Consider the following 23,593-nt stretch of genomic DNA (forward strand, 5'->3'; position numbering starts at 1 on the left):
AGAAATTTAATTGTTTCTACAATTATTCTAGAAATTTAGTTGTTTCTAATCATAAAAAGCCTAACTAATTAAGTATTTTAATAATTCGAATAAATAACAAGAATGATATTTTTCTAGAGAAAGTTCAAAAATATTATTTTTCCAAAACCACTTTAATACCCACTTTCTAAAACTTTAATAAAAATACCAGTAAAAAATAGATATTTATCCAAATATGTTTGAAACTATAAAAATTATACACAAGCTACTTTTATATGTCTACAAAATTTTATATACTTATATTTAATAAAAATTACTATACAAATATCTTTTAAAAACCTTTTAAAACCTTATAAATATTTGGATCGAGTCTCCAAGTATTAATTACTATACTGAAGTACCTTAGAAACCTTATAAGATTTTCTAAATTTTTCAGATTTAATAGGTAATATTTTTAAAAATGGATAGATGAAACGGATATCTTTGAAAATGGTACATCAAAAACAATTTTTCTCAAAAATCCTCTATTTTGTGTGTGTGTGTGTGTGTGTAATATATAACCTAATCCCTATCTACCCTAGTGGACTCTTAATTTAATATGTTAGGTAAATGTGAATTTCCATTTCTTTTATTTGGATTATAAATTTAGAATATGATATTATCTATTACTTATATTCAATAAACCTAAAAGTTGTTTTTCTTCTAAATGTGTTCCTATAATCTGAAATATATGTGTCAAAACTAAACATTAAAATTTAATAGAAACCTTAATTTTAATAAACACCAAAAGTTTAGTAGACAATATATTTAAAAACACATATATGGCAAAAAGCACATATCAAACAAAGAAATGACACAATAAAATAAGAATATCAAAATTCTTTAACATCGAAAGACTTAACATATCATTGTGAATAAAAATTAAGAACATAAACAATATGAAAAAAATAAGCCAATTATAATTTTGCTTGTAAAATTTTAAAATGCTTATTCTTAAAATTATCGTGGTACCAAATTCAACAAAATCCTAATGAAACCATAGATTATTGGTATTATTTGGATAAGTAACAGGGATTGTACTGTTTGAGTTGGCGGCATCGAGAGCGGTGGACGACTCGCCATCGATTTGATGTTGGTTCTCTTCTTGATGGTGGTGGATGTGGTTGTGGTTATGGTGGTTGTCATCCATGAATGAAAACTTCATGGGTTCTGATGGATACCTCATTTGCTCATGATTCGTCATTTCCATGAACCATTGTTGTTGGTTTTGATTGTTATTATTATTCAGATTTAAATTCAGATTTTGACGGGGCTGATAAACTCCAATTTGTGGAGCTGTTGGACGAAAAATTTGTTGCTGTTGAATAGGATTTAACAATGTCGTGACTGCCGCATATGAGGAAGAAGAACCCACCTCATAAGTTGTAGCAGTTGGAGTGGTTGTTGCCACCAAATCCACCATTAGTCTACTCCCTTCAGAAGTAGCTGCCACAGTAGAAGAAGATTTACCAATTTCAATACCCAAATTTTGCAAAATCTCGACCCTGCGATTAACATCTTTAAGATATTGCTCAATTAAATAACCCAAATCATTAAGATCCATAATATTTAGATGAAACATTCCAATATTTCCAATCAAACATTGGAACATGACTTCAGTCATCTCGAGCTCCCTATTATCTTTCCGTTGTCTCCTCAAATTCTCAATCGCTTTTGCTATTCTTTGTTTGAGAAAAGCCTCTTGATCTACCATCTTCTTTTGCTTGTCCATCTCTGGGAGTGTCCTAAATTCAGAGATTATCTTTTGCACACCAGAATTTGATGGCCACACTTCAGGAGTGGTGTCGTATGGACTGAAGATGATCGCGCATGAAGTGATACCACAAAGAGTGGAGAGTTCGTTTACTTTCTTCATCAAACCCTTCTTTCTTTTTTTTAAAAGTTGCTTTTCTCGAAGAATCATTCGAAATGTAAGCAAGTTTTACTTTCTTTCTTGTCATTACAAAGTATTTTTCTCTTTGTGTTTTTCTTTTCTTTCTTGTTTGTGCGTTTGTTTTGAAGTTATAAATGTGTATAGTATTATATAGTAATGAAGAGGTATAAAATTTTTCTTTTAATAAAAAACAATTAATTTTAGATTATGGGTAGACAAAAAAAAAAAATCTACCGCTAATAAAGTTGTGTTATATAGAATATCTTTCTTTTATTAGAAAAAAATTTGAACGTCCAAATCAGCCTTAATGCATGAACATTATATAAAAAAAAACTTCAATGTATTCAAGATACATGTGAAAATTGTTTTCCATTAATACATGTACTACCACCTAATGGTTTGACAGGTGAAAAAGTATAGTCCAAAAACTGTTAGAAGATGACTATTATATTAAACATGTGAGAATTATAATATCAAAACGATAAAATATGATAAACAATTTAAGCTAACAAATTTAGTTTTTTAAAAATAGATATATTTTAACAAACTAAGTTTGTAACCACAAAACCCATGAAATCTCAAAATCCAGTCATGTAATTAAACCAAGATCATATTGATACAGTTACTTAAAACATATAATCAAAACTATGTGATAATTACTAAGATTTGGTATTATAAGTAAGTCAAAGATTTGAACCAAAGATTTGAATAATTTAAAGATTATTTTCTTCTTCAATATATTTTTGTAATCACTTTCTTTATTAGAAAAGACATTGAATATGATTTATTGAGTTGTGAATTAATCATGCATGAACTAAGCGATAATTCTTAAAAAGAATTGTCTCGTGTGAACATTTACAATATATTTTATTTCACAATTATTAGTGTGAAACATAAAAAGAGAAACGCCGTCTGTGGGGATCGAACCCACGGCCACGTGGTTAAAAGCCACGCGCTCTACCACTGAGCTAAGACGGCTGTTGTTCACTACTGTTAAATTATAATAATTTAATTAAGTGTTGTGTTATTCATACTTGAAGACAATTAACACATGTTTAGTAGGTTGCTAAGAAAAGTGTGAAAGGCCTTCATTATAAATTGGAAGATTCAATCCTTCTCTTAGGATCGTTTTTTCATTTAAGTCTTCTACCAAATTCACTCTCAGATTCCGTCTATCATTCGTGATTTTAGCAAAATTTGGTTTATGCTCTGTGTTTGTGTCTAGCTTCCAGTCACTTCTGACTTCCCAGGATGGATGATTTATCAAATGAAAATAACAAATTTTGTTATCTTGTCTCCTTTGCTTCTACAAGATTCATCAAGAGAATCAAGATTGATCTTCTTGTCTCACTCTCTATGTTAAAAGGTTACAACCGTTTAATCTCAAAACTCTCAACTACTTTTTGTCGCTCGAGATAAAGATGAGAAAGAAAAGTCAAATGCAGCATCTTTCTGACACCATCCCAGATGTATCATCATGCACCTAACGCTCGAAGCTGGACTATCCACGTTTAGATCCCAAAGCAAGAAGTATCTTCTTCCTAGGTCCCTGAGAAAGAACACACCATTGTAAAGACTAAAGATTACAGAGAACTTGAATCGAATCATGTTGATGACTAATGAGTAATGACAGATGCATTATCGTATTATGAATGGAACTAAACTGAGGCAATGATTATTCTATGGTATACTGTAAAACAGGCCATGGTGAAAATTAAGTCATGTGTCAGCTTATCAAGGATTTTACCATTGGTATGAGCAGAGCTTTGAGGTCATCATCTGTCATATGCATTAGAGCATCCATATCAACCTGGAATAAGATGGAAAGCAATAAGACGCCTTCTGGTACATCTATAGATGGCATCAATAAGAGAACTCACAAATTAATCTAAACAGTAAATACATTCACATACTTCTTCCACTTGAAATGAGGTGGAATATTTCTCGAGACCCAATGATTCCAGGAAGCTATCAACCGATTCATCATTCTGAACCAAAACATAACAAACTGAGAGAGCTAGTACTGGTGAAACATCCATACACTTCGAAAGGGCCTTGCAAAGTTATATGGTATTAAAAATTTTACTGATTAAGGAACTAAGTTTGGCGAAGATGAATAATATGACCTGCTGTGATTTCTTCTTGGTTGCTCCGTTCGGAGCTGTTCTAGTCTCAGATTTGGTTGCACCTGCAACCTTCCTTATGACAGGTCTAGCAGCCTCCCTTCTAGATTGCGGATTCACAGTCCCAGAGAGCTTATTCCGTAGATCCCCAACGCTCAGACTAAATGCTCGTCCACCACTTTGCAAGCCATGATGTTTCTTTCGAAGCTTCAAACGGAGATCTTTAGGGTCAATTCTGCGGTCTTAGCAAGTCAATTCAACGGAGTCAAACAACCAAAACAGATATAAACACATAAACAAACATTCAATGATTCTCTAAAACTCAGATTTAACAACATACTTGAAAGCTGAGGCTCGTCGTAGCCTTCGAAAAGATCATGCTCCCACTTATCATCATCCGCCCTTCCTCTGAAACATACAACATTCATCAGACTTTGTTTCCAAGTAAATACAGAAGGAGACATCATCCCAATTCCCAAATCACCTAAACATACAGAGCTAAAATCTATCAACTGTTTGAATTTGTTAAGGATTAGCAACGCAACTTGACTTAATGAGCAAAATTTAAAGAACCAACTATACAAAGCCCAAAAGAGGAGATTCAAAAGAAGAACTCATAGGAGCAAGTTAAGATTTTTTACTAAAGGGAGGCTGAGTGAGAGATAAATAGAACTAACCTCTTCCTCGTGACTTGTGTGTTGCGAGAAGAGATGTGACCGGAGCCGCCATTGAGACGGTTCTTTAACGTTTTGCTGATTCCAGTTTCAGCTTCCACTCGATCACAGTACATATCGAACGGGAGGAAAATAAAACAATCGATTCCTACCTAAACCCTAAATCAGGAAATTCAAAGTGAATCAAGAGGGAGAGGAACGAAATAGAACTTCAGCATCAAGTTACAAAACCCAAATTCTGAATCCGGAAATTACAGAAACAAGAGGTGAAATCTCCAACTCGAACGGAAAAAAAAAACGATATGGGTAGTTCGACTCAGGGTTTCACAATTTGCAGTGTGTATCAGACACTACCGGGTCGAATCGGGTCTACCCATTAAATACAATCTGGTTAAATCGGGTGAGTCCGGGTCAGATAGTTAATATTTCTTTTTCTTTTTTTTCCACAATTTTTTTTAATAATAGTTTGCATTTGTTAATTTAATACTCTCTCTGATCCCTTAAAAATTAGGTCAATTGTCAATTTTTGTGTTTATGGTAATTTTGGAAAAAATAACTTTAGTGGTATTTTTTGGAAAAAAAACTACAATATGGTATTGTTGGAAAAAACCATTTTACTGATATTTAAAGGAATTTTTCTAAAAATTAATGTTGAGGGCTTTTACACAAATTAATAATTAATGATTATTAACTTTAAATATATTACTGTTTTCTACTAAAAAAGTATAATATATTATAGACCAACAACTATTCAGATTTTCAAATTTTCTTAATGATTATTTTTTAAAGTAGTTTACAAAGTTTAATAGTATTAATTAACTAAAATTGTAGAAAATCAATCTTTGTGAAACATGAAAAAATCATAAAACATCCATTTTTAGGGGACATAAGCAGTAGTAAATTAAGACTAATCACCAAAATTTTGTTAAGAATATCAAAAATAAAACAAAACAAAACAAGATAATAAAGAGCAGAATGCTAAATTCAGAACTGACTTAAGAGATGCACATTTCACATAAATAAAGAAAAAAACATTATACATGTTTAATTGCTCATATTTAATAAGTGTTTAATGATTTAAATTCAATAAGATGAGATTTGGGTTTAGGGGTAAATTAAGAAATTTAGCATAAAAATACATTGGAAATATAGAATGACATTTTTTATAAAACAAAAAAGTTTCTCTAAAATGATACTATTTGTGAAACAGAAACAATATGAAACTTGAAAAGCTTAACATGTGTTGACCAATATATAATTGTTTACCAAATATCATAAAATTCATTGTTTATATATAAAAGATCATTGCACCGATGAAGTTCACCGTAAAGATTATGGTCGGGCTCTTCCTTGACTCGGCTCGCCAGTCCTGGATTAGCAGCTAGTGGTGGTGGGGTATCACTTACGAGGTAGGCTGCTCCTCGCTTCTTAGTATCTGCTGCATATTCCTTGTCCAAATGTTGTCGTGCCTCATTCTACACCTCCTTCAACTTGTCGACTGGCGCCTTTGTTGGGGCATGCTTCATGGCAAGGACGGCATTTTCTTCCTCCATTTCGATGTAGCATGACCTGCGATGGAGGGCATCTTGGAGCATGGGAAATCAGTTTAATGACAAATCTTCTCGGAAATTGGACTCATACCACAAGGCGCTTTTTAGGGCTGATATTGACCCGCTGTCGGGGGATTTTCCTGTGTGGCGACTTTCTTGAACATTTCCATGAATTTTCACAGAGTTTCATGCTCCTCCTGGACAGTATTCCAAAAGTCTACATTTGTCGCGCTTAGGATAACCAAAATGGAGTATTGCTTAAGAAATATTAGTGATAGCTTATGAAAACTATCAGTAGAATTGGCCGAGAGAGTGGAGAACCAGCCTAACGCTTCTCCGCTCAAGTTGACACTTGCCATCATCGAGCTTATGAACAGCTGACACTTGATAGCTTCGAGCTCAGCAGGTGTGTAGTTGCAGCGGTGGATCGTGATTTTGAAAGACGTCAAATGGTGAGTTGGGTCTGAATCACCTTGAAAGTACACTATTTTAATTTTGCAATCCGGACGGACAACAACCCGGCAAATTTGAGCCGTAAATGGTGTCTCTGAGATTGCTCGAGCATATGATCAACGTTGGCGGCTGCGCTAGTGGCCCGGTGGAACTTATTCGATACGTCGAATCTGACTCTTGAGCTCGGTAATCTTATTTTCTTGGTCGGTCTGCTGAACTGCTTTGATATTCATATATTTTACCCTGTTTTCCCTTAATATATTCACATCTTTTGCATCTTTTCCTATCCATTTTGTCCATTATTGTGTAGCTTTAGGACTGTTCATGCATTAGAGTATAGATGCATTGCATTGGCATATTTTCTTGCATAAACAGGTGATATTGGAGCCTAAGGAGCATGGAAGCAATGCTAAAGAGGAGTAAATCTATCAAGAGAAGAAAGCAAGGGAGTTAGAGCTGAAGAACCAAGGTCCGGAGTTCCACTCGACTGCCCACTCGACCAGACACTCGACCATGTGCGGAGAAGGACTCGACCGAGTGGAAGGAGCAGAAGAAAAGCCAACTCGACCGGTCACTCGACCGAGCACCAGGTCGAGCTGACCAAGCCGCCTAGCTATTTTGTCTTTTAGCATTTTTAGGGCTTCCACTACTTTTCCTATAAAAGGACCTTGTACCCTTCAGCCACCAGGAGTCCAGTTTTTTAGATATTACCAGTTTTTAAGAATTCGAGTTTGAATCCTTCTTCAATATTGTAGATCTTTGCTTTATCTTTCTATTGATGCAAGTTTCGTTATTTTCTGGGTTTATGATTTCGTTTTTCATCATGTGTGATTGTGAGTAGTTTGCTTAGGATCTTGAGGATGGGTTAGGCTGGATTGTGGTTGAGGTTTGTTTAGCTAGGTCAAGCTTGATTGTTATAGATCTCTTCTAGGCTAGATGTACTCTATGCTGATCCTATAACCGAGAGGGTAGGGTTTGATTTCAAGCTTCTTAGCATCACACCAATGTCTAGGTTACAAGATAAGGCTAGATCTAGAGATTATCATTAGGCATGCTAAGAGATTAGATGTCTTGTTTGATTTTTGACATTAATGATCTGTTCCTTAATGCTTGCTTGTATAAGTTCTTTGCTTTGTGAGAACAAGTCTAGAAATATATGAGCTTGATTGTTTTTGCCATGAGAGTGGATTAACATGTTCTAGGAAGATCATTGTCTAGAGATTAGCTCAAGTTGTTTGAGATTTGTCGACCAAGTTAGATGACCACAATCATTAGTCCAGCCCATGAATCCCTCCTCAAGACCTTCCTTGTCTATTGATTTCTTAGTTTAAATCATGTTGTTTGGTCATTGTTTGATTCGTTTTTGTCTTGCTCTGTTTTATTGGGTTTGCTCTGTTTCTCGTATTTGTCCAACTCGACCATGTACTTGATCTACACTCGATCGAGTGCTTGCTCGAGCTCATCCCCATAATTCTTGTTTATGCTTTGTGTTTGTTCTATCTCAATTCCTATTTCATCTTAGTTGCATTTCTGTTGCATTCATTTAGTTTCCTGTTCATTACTTGCCTTGCATTAGTTCATTACTTGTCTTGCATATCTATAGTTTTTTTTTCATTGCATTGTTGTTTAGATCATCCTGCTCTCTTTACATTTAGCATCTATCTTAGTAGCTTTTACTTTCTGCATTTTACATTTCATCAATAGGTTGTTAGTGACAAACATCCTTCATATTTGGCTTGACTTAGACATATATGCACATCCTGATTGCTTGCAAACACTCATTTAGGATTGACATCTCTTATACTACAACAACATAAGGGTAATTGAAACACCTTTCACCCCATCTGTTCATCATCATTCATTCATATCTCATCCATCCATACCACACCACCATAAAAAGATTGTTTCAATTTGGCGCCGTTGCCCATTTGAGTGTGTTTTGTGACAATTAGGATCAATAGAAGTCTAAGATTAAGTTCGTTTATCCACTTGTTCGCTACTGATCTCGATTCTTCTACTGCTTGTCTGTGATTGAGTTTCAGGTAACAACTCGACCATCAACTCGACCACCACTCGAACGAGTGAGTGATCGAGTACCCGATCGAGTCAGAAGCTGGATACAAATAGACATCACTTCCTAGTCGACTCGACCACCCACTCGAGCCTGTGCTCGACCGAGTGCCTATCCGAGTCTGTACTCGCGCCTGTTGATGGAAACAAGTCCAAGGGTCATCACAATCTTCAGAGACTCCTTGATCACATCAACCGACCACCAAGAGACCTGAGACATCAGAGAATAAGAATCTATCAGGAACAAGAACAACAAGTGCTAATGGAGCAACAAGATCAACAAGCTCCAAGGACAAGAAACATTGGTGTTGGAGATGCACCAAACACACATAACCAAAGAGCTAGTATTGTGCCTCCTACAGTAGCAAACGACAATTATGAGATCAAGAATGGATTGATCTCTATGATTCAACCCAACAAGTTCCATGGGTTGCCAATGGAAGATCTCCTAGACCACCTTGATGAGTTTGATAGGATATGTGGTCTCACAAAGATCAATGGTGTGAGTGAAGATGGCTTCAAGCTTAGACTGTTCCCTTTCTCACTTGGAGACAAAGCTCATCTATGGGAGAAGACACTTCCAACTGGAGCAATCACCACATGGGATGCTTGCAAGAAGGCTTTCTTGGCCAAGTTCTTCTCCAATGCTAGAACTGCTAGATTGAGGAATGAAATTTCTGGGTTTGCTCAAAGGAATAATGAGAGCTTTTGTGAAGCTTGGGAGAGGTTTAAAGGATTCCAGACTCAGTGTCCTCACCATGGCTTCAGCAATGAGTCCCTACTAAGTACTTTGTATAGAGAAGTTCTCCCCAAGATCAGAATGCTTCTTGATACAGCCTCAAATGGTAATTTCCTCAACAAGAATGTGGAAGAAGGCTGGGAATTGGTTAAAAATCTTGCTTAGTCAGATGGAAACTACAATGAGAACTATGACAGAACAGTAAGGTCCACCTCCACTGATCAAGAGGACAAGTACAAGAAGGATTTGAAGATGATCAATGAGAAGCTTGACAAGATCCTACTAAGCCAACAAAAGGCCATTCATTTCATTGGTGAAGAAGAGGTTCAAGTTCAAGAGGGGGAGAGAGAATTTGCTGAGCTCTGTTATATGCAAAACCAGGGAGGATTCAAAGGCTACAACCAAGGAGGAGGGTTCAAACAAAAAAACCTCTCCTATAGAAGCACTAATGTAGCAAATCCTCAAGATCAAGTCTATCCACCTCAACAGCCTCAACAGCAAACCAACTATGCTCCCAACCAGCAACATCAAGTGTTCCAGCCTCAATTGTGTCCCCCTCCAGGGTTTCAGACTAACCAAGGCCAGGAACAAGACTTAAGAGCAATGATGCAGCAAATGTTGATTGGGCAAGCCAATGGAAAGATTGAGGAGGCTAAACAGTTTGCTGAGCTAAACCAAAGGCTCACATCCCAGTATAATGATCTTAACATGAAGTTTGAAGGTCTCAATTCTAGAGTGAAGTATATGGAGAGCAACCTTGCTTCTACTTCAGCTCCCAAACCTACTCAACTCCCTGGAAAAGCTGTTCAAAACCCAAGGGAGTTCACTACAAAAGCCATTCATATCCTTGAAGAAGAAGTCACTGAGGACAGTGAAGTTCAAGATGGGGAGGATTGCTCATTTCTTGAAGTTCAGAGTGAAGTTTGTACAAAGCAAACTGAATCCGGTATTGCACTCGACCAGGTGCTCGATCCGGCACTCGACCGAGTGCCTGATCGAGTGATCGATCGAGCTGAAAGATCAGAAGTTGTCAAGCCTACTAAGTACATTCCTCCTGCTTACAAACCGCCTCTACCATTCCCAGGACATTTCAAGGCACATAAGCTTAAGGAATTAAGGGAAATCATTGAGAAAAAAAGAAATGTTGGCTTTGCAACAAGAGGATGAGAAAGCTTTGAGGGAAGAGGTTATGATTGAGAAACAAGAGGAAGTGAGGGCCATACAAGAGGTTATCATTGCTTACCAAGAAGAAGAGAGAGGACCTGCCTTGGAACAATATGATCCATATCCTCTCTATAAGGATTTTTTGCTTGAATTGTCAAAGAAGAAGGCTCATGCTCAAGATGATAAGGATCTTGAAGACCTTGGAGGAGTTATCATCCCAATTAAACTTAAGGATCCAGGTCCATTCTATCTGCCTTGCTCACTTAGCTATCTTCACTACAACCAGTGCTTATGTGATTTGGGAGCATCTATCAGTGTGATGCCTTACTCTATAGCACAAAAGCTTGGGCACACTGAGTTCAAGTCCACCAACCTTCACATATGTCTAGCTGATGGATCAAACAGAGATGTGGTTGGTAAGTTGGAAAACATTCCAGTCAAGATAGGAAAAGCAAGGATTCATACGGACTTTGTGGTTCTAGAGATGGGTAAGGAGCCTGAAGATCCTATCATTCTAGGGAGGCCATTCTTAGCCACTTTTGGAGCTGTTATACATGTTAAGGAAGGTCTTGTGACCTTGAACATTGCTGAGGGTATAACCATGAAGTTTGACATCTATAACCCAGCCAACCTTCCTACCATTGATGATCAACCTTTTACTATCAAGGACAAAGGTGGTCATGAAGGCTTAAGTGAAATGGCAACTCCAAAGGCTAAGCCCTGTCTTCAAGAGGAATCAGTGGAAAAGCTCAAGAGTTCAGTTCAAGAGTTGACTGAATTGGTGAAGGATCTCCAAGTTAAGCTAAGCAAGAGGTCTTTGAAGAAGGCAAGACCAAGGCTCAAAATCAAGAAGAAATATGGTTTGTGTGTTAAGGGTGAAGTGATCAAGGGTCAACTTCACAGTGATCAAGAGGTGCCAGGGAGGATTTCATCACCTCCTTGGTATCTAGACCAAGCCTGAAAAGGCAACCAAAGTCAAGCTTAGTGACTTTAAACAAGCTCACTATGGAGGAAGTCCCTAAGGTATCATTGTAAATAAGCTTTATTTTCCTTGTATTTTTGATTTGTTTTCTTTTATGTTTGTGTAAGGCAGGCATTTCAATGAAGTGTAGATGAGTATGGAGAGATTTGGACTTGGGGAAGTAGATTCGCAAGCCCACTCGACCGGCCCACAAGAGGTACTCGACCGAGTTGTCAAAGAACTAAGGCCCACTCGATTCCCATTTCTCTAGAATGATCGAGTGGAGGGAAGAAAAAGAAGAAAATTTTGAATTTTCAAACTTTGTTCAAGGAGCTCGACCACGTGCGGTCGAGTGTGGGGTCTAGTGGAAGCAAAAAGCAGGTCAAAGATTCCCATTTCAAATTTGAATGGTATGGACGCTCCACTCTTGTCTCCTTGTCCCCTTAGCTTCTTTAAATAGAGCTTGATTCGATCATATACCTCTCACACTCTCTCATTTGCTTAAAAACAAGTTAAAATCATGTTTAAATTCTCTCTCAAGTTCATCTTTTTGCTCAAGCTTAGCTCTTTTAATTTTTGGGTCACTAACCTATTAACTTTAAGCTTTGAGTCTATTCCTTTCAGTTCTATTCGAAAATGTCTTCAAAGATTACTAGGAAGTCTCAACAAGCGGCTGAAAGCTCCCTGGATCGTCGTGATGCTCGTCTTAAATCGAGAGGAGGAACTGGAAGAACCACTCGACCCACCACTCGAGCAAGCACACGACCGAGTGGTGGTCCGAGTAGGCGATCGAGTGAGATTGCGAGAGAGAAGCATCAGTCAGCTGAGGAAGACCCTGAGCAAACTGAGAGTGAAGAAGAGATGGAGTTCACTCTTAGGGAGCATATTAGGAGACACAAGGCCAAGGGAAAGAGGCCAGCAGTTGAACAAGAGGAGGTTGAAGAAGAGAGTAAAGAAGAAGATGAAGAAGAAGAGGGAGAAGTTAATGGAGAAGAAGAATCTTGTGGTTTGACTAAAAGGCAAATTTATGAAGCCTTCTAAGGATGCAGTTCTTGGGGACTAGATACCCACACAAGGAAACCATGGAGAAGCTAGGCATTGATGAAGATGTGGAATATCTTTTTGAGAAGTGCAACCTAACCAAGTTCATGGGGCTTTGCATGGAGGGTTATAAAGAAGAAAGCTGTGAGTTTCTAGCCACAGTCAAGTTGCACCAGTTCTACCAGCAGCAAAGTCAAAATTTTGGCAATCGCAGTCCAACTCGACCCCCCTACTCGACCGAGCACTCGACCGAGTGCCAATCGATTGCTATAGTCGAGTTGCCCCAGTCTCCTTCTCCAAGTCATCAACAAGACTCCAACTACACTTTTGACAGCATGAATGAGGATGTGGACAGCTTCTTCCACAATCCTTGAGGTACCACTATCACCTTCCCTTGTAAATACCATAGCATTTCATATTGTGTTTTGTTTTAAGTCTTGAATCCTCTTACAAATTTCTTTCACACAGAGGACTGTGTGATTTAAGTTTGGAAGAGGGTTTGAGATAGCATTTGACATTGTTTTCTGTTTTCTTATTTCAAATTTTAGCATAATCATGTTAGTATTTGCATAGCATCTAAGACATAGAAAAACCCTAAAAATTTGAAAATTTTTGCAAAAATCTTTATATAAAAAAAAGAGTGTTCATGTAGTTTGCATTTCATATTAGGATCTTGTTTAGCATGTTCATGTAGGACTGTTAAATATTTGCATTAAGGATCTATGATGAGTTTATGAAGTGGCACACCACTGTCCGTACAACCGTACGGACGTCCGTACAATCAAGAGGATGGGCGTCCGTACAACCGAGAGTCTCATGAGTCTGGTCCATTAAGGAGAGCCCCCAACGGTCGCATATCCTCGAGAACCTTCTATGGAGAGCCGTTGGGCAAGTTGCACAAGTGGGAAGTCAATGAGAGATCACATGTTGAGTTAAGGAGATGCCGCTTTCTCCATGTATATGTGTGCATAGTATCCTAGAGAGAATATACCATTTGTAACTCTCTATAAATGCATTGTAAGTATGATCTAAATAAAGTAAGAAAAGAGTTTATCTCTCTTTCTCCAACACTCCCTCTCAATCGCTCACTCTTCTCACTCTCTTCACACTCTATACGATTTCAAACTCTTGGTTAAACACACAAATCATTCTTCTTTAATTCTTTCATGGTATCAGAGCGGATTGTTCCTGTTTCTTGACTCCATTTCCATCGTCATCTTCCGCATCAACTCTATTTTGTTCTCTAAATCTTTGTTCTTAAAAACTCTCTTTCTATTAACCGTTGGACAAACACTAAAAACAACGATTTTTCCATGGAAAACACCAAAACCATGATTGTTCCGGTTACTCTCAAGGGAGAGAACTACTTACTGTGGGCTAGGACCATGAAGACAGCCCTATATGGCCGAGGACTTTAGTCCCATGTTGAAACGAGCGAAGCTCCAAGTGGTGAGACCACCAAAGACGGCAAGGATCTTGTCGCGGATGAAAGAAACAAGTGGTTTCAAGAAGATCAAGGAGTTCTAGCCATTACTCAAAACTCCCTAGATGCTCTTATCCTTGAAGCTTACTCCTATTGCGAAACCGCAAAGAACTTGTGGGACACTCTCAAGAATGTCTTTGGGAATGTTACCAATGTGAACCGAATCTTTGAGATTAAGAGAGCCATCAACAATCTCAACCAAGAAGACATGGAGTTCACCAAGCACTTTGGGAAGTTTAGGTCCCTTTTGGCTGAACTAGAGATGCTCCGACCGGCGACAATAGATCCGGCCATCTTGAACGAGAGGCGTGAACAAGATAAGGTGTTTGGCTTACTCTTGACTTTAAACCCTTCCTACAACAACCTTATCAAGCATATATTGTGATCTAACAAGCTCCCTAGCCTCGACGACGTATGCAACCAAATTCAAAAGGAACATGGTTCCATGGGGCTATTTGGAGGCAAGGGGGAGCTAGTGACCGCCAACAAGGCAGAGGCAGCCTCCGAAAACAGAAGCTTCTACAAGCATGATGACAAGAACACACCATTTTGCGAGCATTGTAAGAAGGCTGGCCATTTCAAGAGTCGTTGGTGGATTCTCCACCCTCACCTCCGCATAAACCGTGGAGGAACAAGCCGAGGTGGACCGAGGGCTCACCAGACGAACATGATAGGAGAGGCGACTACCTCGACACCAAGTGGCCAAGCTCTTGAGGGGAATGGAGCGGCATTAGCGGCGTCTTCGGAGCTGGTGAGGAAGTCGGACCTTGACGCTCTCATCAAAGCCCTCAAAGAGGCGTCCGGTAACTCTAACCTTGCCTCAAACTCCTCTAAACCTCTTATCATTGATTGTGGAGCTTCACATCACATGATTAGTGACTCTAGGTTGATTAGTGAAATTGAACCCACAAATGGTAGTGTAGTTATTGCTAATGGTGATAAAGTTCCGGTTAAAAGGCATTGGTAACTGGAAACCATTTAACAAAAGCACTAAAGCCTTTTTCATGCCTACCTTCACTTCAAATTTATTATCAGTCAAGAGAGCTACCAATGATTTAAATTGTTATGCTATATTCGGTCCTAATGATGTTCATTTTCATGATATTGACACAAGTAAAGTCCTCGGCCAAGAAACATCGAAAGACGACCTCTATGTGCTTGAGGATTTGAACTTAGCTCCTTCTAGTTCCTCTTGTTTTAGTTCAAATATTGTTAAGGCTAATAGTGCTATTTGGCATGCTAGACTAGGACATCCTCACTTTAGGGCATTAGAACTTATGCTTCCTAATATGTTTTTTAAGAATGAAAATTGTGAGGCTTGTATCCTTGGTAAACATTGGAAATCTATTTTTCCTAAGTCTATTACTATTTATGAGAATTGTTTGATTTGGTTCATTCTGATGTTTGGACATCTCCTTGCTTATCTAGAGAAAATCAAAAAAATTTTGTTACTTTTATTGATGAAAAATCAAAATATACTTGGTTGACTTTACTTCCTTCTAAGGATAGAGTTCTTGAGGCTTTTACTAACTTTCAAAATTATGTTACTAACCACTACAATGCAAAGATTAAAATTTTGAGATCAGATAATGGTGGAGAGTACACAAGTCATGCCTTTAAACAACATCTAGCCAAACATGGGATCATTCACCAAACTAGTTGTCCATACACACCACAACAAAATGGAGTGGCTGAGAGGAAGAACATGCATCTCATGGAGGTAGCAAGGTCTATGATGTTTCACACAAGGGTTCCAAAGCGTTTTTGGGGAGATGCCGTACTCGCAGCCTGTTATCTTATCAACCGCACACCAACGAAGATCCTTAACGACATATCCCCATTTGAGGTATTAAACAAGGAAACACCTATATTTAGTCATTTAAGGGTGTTTGGTTGTGTTTGCTATGTGTTGCGACCAGGTGAACTACGAGACAAGCTTGATGCCAAGAGCGTTAAAAGCATGTTTATCGGCTATTCCACTACACAAAAAGGGTATAAGTGCTATGAGCCGGAGACAAGGAGAGTCCTAGTATCTCGTGATGTCAAGTTTGTGGAGTCACAAGGATTCTATGATGAGAAAAACTGGGACGAGCTTCGCAATCTATCGACCTCACCATCCGACCGGACGCGAAACCTACGTGTTATCCTTGAGCGGCTAGGCATCAAGAATGATCGGGTCACCAACGAACCAGCCGGGTCAACATCAGCAACACACACTGAGCCACCTATAGAAAGAAGCTCCAAGGAATCTAACACTCAACCCGCTCCGACGGATCAATTAAATCATGAAGAGACTCACTTGGAGAATCTTGATGATGTGGATCATCCGGAAGAAACCATTGAATCGCATGACGATGAAGCTGAAGAAGATGATCCTGAGGAAAATGATCATGAGGAGGTCATTCCACTAAGACGTAGCCAACGCCTGGCCGTATCACCTTTACGATGCAGCCAACGTATTGCCTCGCAGCACAATCGGGTTTACTACAACAACATAGCCGTTGCACACCCTATTCAAGCCGTGTGTTCTCTTGCTCATTTTCCTAAGGATCATCAAGTCTTTCTTGGCCATATTGACAAAAACTGGATTCCACGGACGTATGATGAGGCTAAGAACCGTAAGGTATGGCGAGAAGCGATGGAAGCCGAGAACACGGCCATGGTGCAAAACCACACATGGGATGAAGCCGAGTTATCCAAGGGCAAGAAGGCTGTAACGTCACGATATATCTTCACTATCAAGTATAAAAGTAATGGGGAGATCGAACGCTATAAAGCGCATCTTGTAGCTCAAGGATTAACACAAACGTATGGGGAGGACTATCTTGATACGTTTGCTCCGGTGGCTAAGCTTCATACTGTTCGAGTGGTTCTCTCTCTCGCCACAAACCTTGATTGGGAGCTGTGGCAAATGGATGTTAAGAACGCCTTCTTGCAAGGAGAGCTTGAAGACGAAGTATATATGCGGCCACCACCGGGCTTAGAAGACACCATTGGTCCGGGAAAGGTTTTAAAACTCAACAAAGCGATCTATGGTTTGAAACAATCTCCAAGGGCATGGTACCATAAGCTAAGCACCACACTTCTTGACAAAGGATTTCGCAAATCCGAGGCTGACCACACCCTATTCACATTACCAAGCAACAAAGGTATAGTGGTCATTCTAGTGTATGTTGATGATATCATCATCACTGGAAGTGACACGGTAGGTATTCAAGAGACTAAACCTTCTTGAAATCAGTCTTTGACATAAAAGATCTTGGAGAATTGAAATATTTCCTTGGGATAGAAGTATATAGATCGGATGAAGGTTTAATCTTGTCAGAAAGGAAATATGCGCTTGACTTGTTGAGTGAGACAGGTAAATTAGGATCAAAGGCAGTGTCAACACCTCTTGAAGAGAACTACAAGGCTGGAGGACAGGGGGAGCTCAATACAGCTCCATTCAAGGACGTTAGCCTCTACCGGCGCCTAGTAGGTAAGCTTATCTACTTGACCATCACATGGCCTGACATTTGCTTTGCTGTGAACCAGGCAAGCCAGCATATGAAGAATCCGACGGTCCATCACTGGAACATGGTAACTCGAATCCTCAAATACATCAAAGGCTCTCCGGGACAAGGCATTTTGATGGGGCGCAACAAGAACACCGAACTAATAGGCTATTGCGATGCTGACTATGCCGGAGATCATGGAGACCGCCGCTCTACCATAGGCTACTGCACGTTCCTTGGAGAGAACTTGGTCACTTGGAAGAGCAAGAAGCAAAAGGTCGTATCGCTTTCAAGTGCCGAATCCGAATATAGAGCTATGAGGAAACTTACAACGGAACTGATGTGGCTCAAGGCTCTTCTCAAGGATCTTGGAATTGAGTCGACAAAGCCAATCACAATGCATTGTGATAATGAATCCGCCATTCATATCGCAACCAATTCGGTGTTTCATGAGAGAACCAAGCATATTGAAGTGGATTGTCATAAGGTTCGAGAGCAAATCAAACTTGGAATTGTCCTACCGTGTCATACCGAAAGCAAGGAACAGCTTGCTGACATTCTCACCAAAGCAGCAAGTCCACAAGTGTGTGAATACATTCACTCGAAACTTGGTCTCATGGACCTCACTCGGCCATGAGTTCCTTGCTTGGCACCTACACTCTTTTTCCCTTATGTATAGTTTTTCCCAAGAGGTTTTATATACTAAGGTTTTTAATGAGGTGGGTGCCTATGTTGTCAAGCTTGACCAATATCTTAAGTCAAGCTTGAGGGGGAGTATGAAGTGGCACACCACCGTTCGTACAATCAAGAGGATGGGCCGTCCGTACAACCAAGAGTCTCACGAGTCCGGTCCATTAAGGAGAGCCCCCAACGGTCGCATATCCTCGAGAACCTTCTATGGAGAGCCGTTGGGCAAGTTGCACAAGTGGGAAGTCAATGAGAGATCACATGTTGAGTTAAGGAGATGTCGCTTTCTCCATGTATATGTGTGCATAGTATCCTAGAGAGAATATACCATTTGTAACTCTCTATAAATGTATTGTAAGTATGATCTAAATAAAGTAAGAAAAGATTTTATCTCTCTTTCTCCAACACTCCCTCTCAATCGCTCACTCTTCTCACTCTCTTCACACTCTATACGATTTCAAACTCTTGGTTAAATACACAAATCATTCTTCTTTAATTCTTTCAGAGTTTTGCCTTGTTAGCTTGCTAGATTCATCAAACTAGGATTAATGCCCAAGTTAATAGTACTTTGATGCTTGTTGAGTGGTTAGAAGCATAAGATTGAACCAAGCCTTGAATTCCTGCATTGCATTTGGTCTAAATTGAAGCATGTTGTGATTTGATGTCATTTCCTATTTATAAGAACCTAATATTGACTTACAATTATCAATGTGTGCATTGCTTTAAACTCATGGATACCATATACATATTTGGATCATCTTTCTCTTTTTTACCACTCTTGTTGATCCAAGTAGCTGATTAAACCATTAAAATCAGTTTTCCTACCCCTTAACCAACCCTTCGTTCAAGCCATCTTTATTCTTGTGTGTGTGAGGCCTATTTTGGGATTGAGCTTGGTAGAAAGTGTTAAGTTTGAACTGAAAAGAGTAAGACCTTGTGTAGTTGTAGTTTGCATTTTTCAAACTAGATAGGACTAGGTGGTTCACTTGTTGGGTTTGGGATTTGGCTGTTTTGAAAAGAAAAGAGGAGAAAGAGAAATAAAAAGGTAGAATGTGTTTAAGCAAAATCAAAGTCTAGTGAAAGAATGGGAAGTAAAAAAAATTGTTGTTGAAGATGGTTCTAGTTAAAGAAAAGAAAAGAAAGAAAAGAAGAGTCTAGCAAAATGCTTGTATGTCTTAAGAATAAGAAGAAAAGAGAACCATAGCAAATATGTAAGAATCCCCCATTCCACTAGAAAGATCAAATAAGAAACCTCTCCTAAGACTTTAAAATCAAAAGAGAAAAGGGTTTAAGAGAAGTGAAGAAGTTAAAAGGGTAGAACTAGGATCATTTGGGTTTAGATTCATAGGATAAACACTTTGAGTGCCTTTGGGTAGAAAAAGTTTTGTTCTTGTATGTGTCTAAGTGTTCTTACCCTTAGCATTCTTCTAAAGCTCAATCCATTTTTTTATGAGAGAACCTTGATATTGATAAGCCCCACTCTAAAAAGAGACCATCATTGTCTCTAAAACCTTTTACTACCAAGCCAAATGAGTTTAAGCATTGCATAAGATTGATTCATGTTCTTGATTAATGAATGTTAAACGAAATGGTTGATTTGAATGCATGTGGATATCTAAGGCTCAAATCAGTAAAGGTTGAGATAGACTTGTCTAAAATCCTTAAGTACAGCTCATTCAACTTGCATCATAGTACTAGTAACTTGGACATTGATTCTAGCTGGTCTATTGGCAAGCTTTAGCAGCTGAGATCCAACTTTTAAACCTTACCTACCTTCTTATGTCTTGTTTATTTGCTTGAGGGCAAGCAAAGACTAAGTTTGGGGGTGTTGATGTTCATATATTTTACCCTGTTTTCCCTTAGTATATTCACATCTTTTGCATATTTTCCTATCCATTTTGTCCATTATTGTGTAGCTTTAGGACTGTTCATGCATTAGAGTATAGATGCATTGCATTACCATATTTTCTTGCATAAACAGGTGATATTGGAGCCTAAGGAGCATGGAAGCAATGCTAAAGAGGAGTGAAGCTATCAAGAGAAGAAAGCAAGGGAGTTAGAGCTGAAGAACCAAGTTCCAGAGTTCCACTCGACCGCCCACTCGACCAGACACTCGACCGTGTGCGGAGAATGACTCGACCGAGTGGAAGGAGCAGAAGAAAAGCCAACTCGACCGGTCACTCGACCGAGCACCAGGTCGAGCTGACCGAGCCGCCTAGCTATTTTGTCTTTTAGCATTTTTAGGGCTTCCACTACTTTTCCTATAAAAGGACCTTGTACCCTTCAGCCACCAGAAGTCCAGTTTTTTAGATATTCACAAACCTAGTATTTACCCTTTTGGGGGAATTTATGCTTTTTGCACTTTTATTTTCTTAGATTTCTCTTCTACTTTTGAAGGAAAACAAGAGATTCTTCATATTTGTTGGTTTCATAACTTTTAAAATATTAAGAATTCGAGTTTGATTCCTTCTTCAATATTGTAGATCTTTGCTTTATCTTTCTACTGATGCAAGTTTCGTTATTTTATGGGTTTATGATTTTGTTGTTCATCATGTGTGATTGTGAGTAGTTTGCTTAGGATCTTGAGGATGGGTTAGGCTGGATTGTGGTTGAGGTTTGTTTAGCTAGGTCAAGCTTGATTGTTATAGATCTCTTCTAGGCTAGATGTACTCTATGTTGATCCTATAACCGAGAGGGTAGGGTTTGATTTCAAGCTTCTTAGCATCACGCCAATGTCTAGGTTGCAAGATAAGGCTAGATCTAGAGATTATCATTAGGCATGCTAAGAGATTATATGTCTTGTTTGAATTTTGACATTAATGATCTGTTGCTTAATGCTTGCTTGTATAAGTTCTTTGCTTTGTGAGAACAAGTCTAGAAATATATGAGCTTGATTGTTTTTGCCATGAGAGTGGATTAACATGTTCTAGGAAGATCATTGTCTAGAGATTAGCTCAAGTTGTTTGAGATTTGTTGACCAAGTTAGATGACCACAATCATTAGTCCAGCCCATGAATCCCTCCTCAAGACCTTCCTTGTCTATTGATTTCTTAGTTTAAATCCTGTTGTTTGGTCATTGTTTGATTCATTTTTGTCTTGCTCTGTTTTATTGGGTTTGCTCTGTTTCTCGTATTTGTCCGACTCGACCCTGTACTCGATCTACACTCGATCGAGTGCTTGCTCGAGCTCATCTCCAGAATTCTTGTTTATGCTTTGTGTTTGTTCTGTCTCAATTCCTGTTTCATCTTAGTTGCATTTATGTTGCATTCATTTAGTTTCCTGTTCATTACTTGCCTTGCATTAGTTCATTACTTGTCTTGCATATCTATAGTTTCTGTTTCATTACATTGTTGTTTAGATTATCCTGCTCTCTTTACATTTAGCATCTATCTTAGTAGCTTTTACTTTCTGCGTTTTACATTTCATCAATAGGTTGTTAGTGACAAACATCCTTCATATTTGGCTTGACTTAGACATATATGCACATCGTGATTGCTTGCAAACACTCATTTAGGATTGACATCCCTTATACTACAACAGCATAAGGGTAATTGAAACACCTTGCACCCCATCTGTTCATCATCATTCATTCATATCTCATCCATCCATACCACACCACCATAAAAAGATTGTTTCATGCTTCTTCACCGATTTTTGTAAAGGATGGTTGTCCAGATTGGTTCTGGAGAATGGCGCAGATGTTGGAGAGAGCGGTGAAACGATATGTGTAGTTCCGATTTAGTTCCACTCAGAGTTTCACAATTTCCAGTATCAGGCACAACTGAGTCGAATCGGGTCTATCCATTAAATACAATCTGGTCAAATCGGGTGAGTCAGATCAATAATATTTCTTTTTATTTTTTACCACAACTTTTTTTTTATAATAGTTTTTACAAGAATGCTTTTGTTTATTTTATTTTATGGTAATTAAAAAACACTAATCACTAAAATTGTGTTAAGAATATCGAAAACCTTAAAGAAGATAATAGATAACAGAATGCTAAATCCATATCTGATTAAAGAGATGCACAAAACTAAAATTATGAAACTTGAAAAGCTTAACTTGTTTTGAACAAGGTAATAATAGTTTACCAAATATCATCAAATTCTTTGTTTATATATATTAAATTTTCGCTTTGTCCAAAAAAAAAATCTATAAAAGTTTCTCTTTAGTTATACATACTTAAGAGAATTACATGCAACGATTTTCTGAATATATCTTTGTTAGAGTTATAAATAATGTCATTAGTGGTTTTAGGAAGTTTGATTGGGTTAAACGATCTATTTTCCCCTCGAATATTTCTATGTAATATAATATATATCAAACTGAAGATGCATTGTGTTGACAGAATTGTAAGACTGACAACAAGGCGTAAAGGAGCAACTATTGAAACAGAAGAGAGAAGATCACAATGACAGAATCCTCTTAAGGACAATGAAGCTACCAAAGTTTCAGTTACAACATGAAAACTTGAAGATCATCAAGTGCAAGAATAGAGAAAGCTTGAGTTCTATAACTCAGTAACAAAGAGAGAGATTGAAGATATATTGGTGTTGTTACTGGTTATACAACACAAGAGAGATGATCAAGAAGCAATGAGTAAACTTGATACAACCAAGAGTAGAGACACAGATTCATTGAATGTTGCAGTGAACAAGTCTGATACAAACACATGTTTAGACATAGAAGCAGTGGACAAGTTGGAGCATGTGTAACCAGCTACAGACACAGACGCAATGATTCCTCAGATAGAGAATCAAAAAATCTACCACAGCCAAGATAGCTCAATGTGAAGTCACATGGAATGAAGTGACATGCTGAACCTTGGAGTCTTATCGAGAAGATCCAAGAAGTGAGAGCTCAACCAGTCATGCTTTAAGCTCATGAGAACAAGTCTTCCATTAGCAGTTGCGTAAACCTGAAAGCACAACAGAGCATAATTTTGTTTTAGCAGTTGAGTATACTTGAAGCGCAACAGAGAAGAAAATAGAGCAGACAACGTGAAGTGGTTGTGTAGTGCAACAGAGCAGAAAACCTGTAGTGGTTGTGTAGTGCAACAGAGCTGGAAACAAGGTAAACCTCGTGAAGAGGTTCTGTAGTGCAATAGAGCGGAAAAGCGTCAAGTTGCAGCAAACAGTAGAAAGGTTGTGTCAGAGTAGCATGCTTGTGTTAGGCATGACAGGAACAAAAGCATGGTTCAAGTTGATAAAAAGAGAAACAAGTTTTTACCCAAAAGATAAT

General features: G+C 38.3%; 2 protein-coding genes, 2 non-coding genes and 1 pseudogene across 4 annotated transcripts; 1 reads left to right on the forward strand and 4 right to left on the reverse strand.

The window, feature by feature from the left end:
• Nucleotides 1–1,006: 1,006 nt before the first annotated feature.
• On the reverse strand, nucleotides 1,007–1,979 carry LOC147919172 (agamous-like MADS-box protein AGL80 pseudogene; annotated as a pseudogene).
• An 839-nt stretch (nucleotides 1,980–2,818) lies between these two features.
• On the reverse strand, nucleotides 2,819–2,890 carry TRNAK-UUU (transfer RNA lysine (anticodon UUU)). The gene has a single exon. It is a non-coding gene; the product is annotated as a tRNA-Lys (tRNA).
• Nucleotides 2,891–3,171: 281 nt separating this feature from the next.
• On the reverse strand, nucleotides 3,172–5,035 carry LOC104722870 (uncharacterized). The gene is made up of 7 exons (XM_010441133.3): nucleotides 4,965–5,035; nucleotides 4,713–4,868; nucleotides 4,376–4,443; nucleotides 4,039–4,277; nucleotides 3,826–3,900; nucleotides 3,660–3,722; nucleotides 3,172–3,461 (listed from the first exon to the last, which is right to left on the reverse strand). Exons 2-7 carry the CDS (start codon nucleotides 4,823–4,825, stop codon nucleotides 3,414–3,416), a joined length of 606 nt encoding a protein of 201 aa, XP_010439435.1. The 5' UTR covers nucleotides 4,826–4,868; nucleotides 4,965–5,035; the 3' UTR covers nucleotides 3,172–3,413.
• Nucleotides 5,036–9,440: 4,405 nt separating this feature from the next.
• LOC147919174 (small nucleolar RNA R71) lies at nucleotides 9,441–9,547 on the reverse strand. The gene has a single exon (XR_015594224.1). It is a non-coding gene; the product is annotated as a small nucleolar RNA R71 (small nucleolar RNA).
• Nucleotides 9,548–14,615: 5,068 nt separating this feature from the next.
• LOC147919175 (uncharacterized) lies at nucleotides 14,616–18,301 on the forward strand. The gene is made up of 7 exons (XM_087503878.1): nucleotides 14,616–15,105; nucleotides 15,206–15,499; nucleotides 16,162–16,978; nucleotides 17,225–17,319; nucleotides 17,427–17,623; nucleotides 17,705–17,749; nucleotides 18,029–18,301. Exons 1-7 carry the CDS (start codon nucleotides 14,616–14,618, stop codon nucleotides 18,299–18,301), a joined length of 2,211 nt encoding a protein of 736 aa, XP_087360004.1.
• Nucleotides 18,302–23,593: the final 5,292 nt, after the last annotated feature.

The sequence above is a fragment of the Camelina sativa genome, chromosome 20 (assembly GCF_030686135.1).
Source record: "Camelina sativa cultivar CO46 ecotype springtype chromosome 20, ASM3068613v1".
Taxonomy (NCBI): Eukaryota; Viridiplantae; Streptophyta; class Magnoliopsida; order Brassicales; family Brassicaceae; genus Camelina; species Camelina sativa.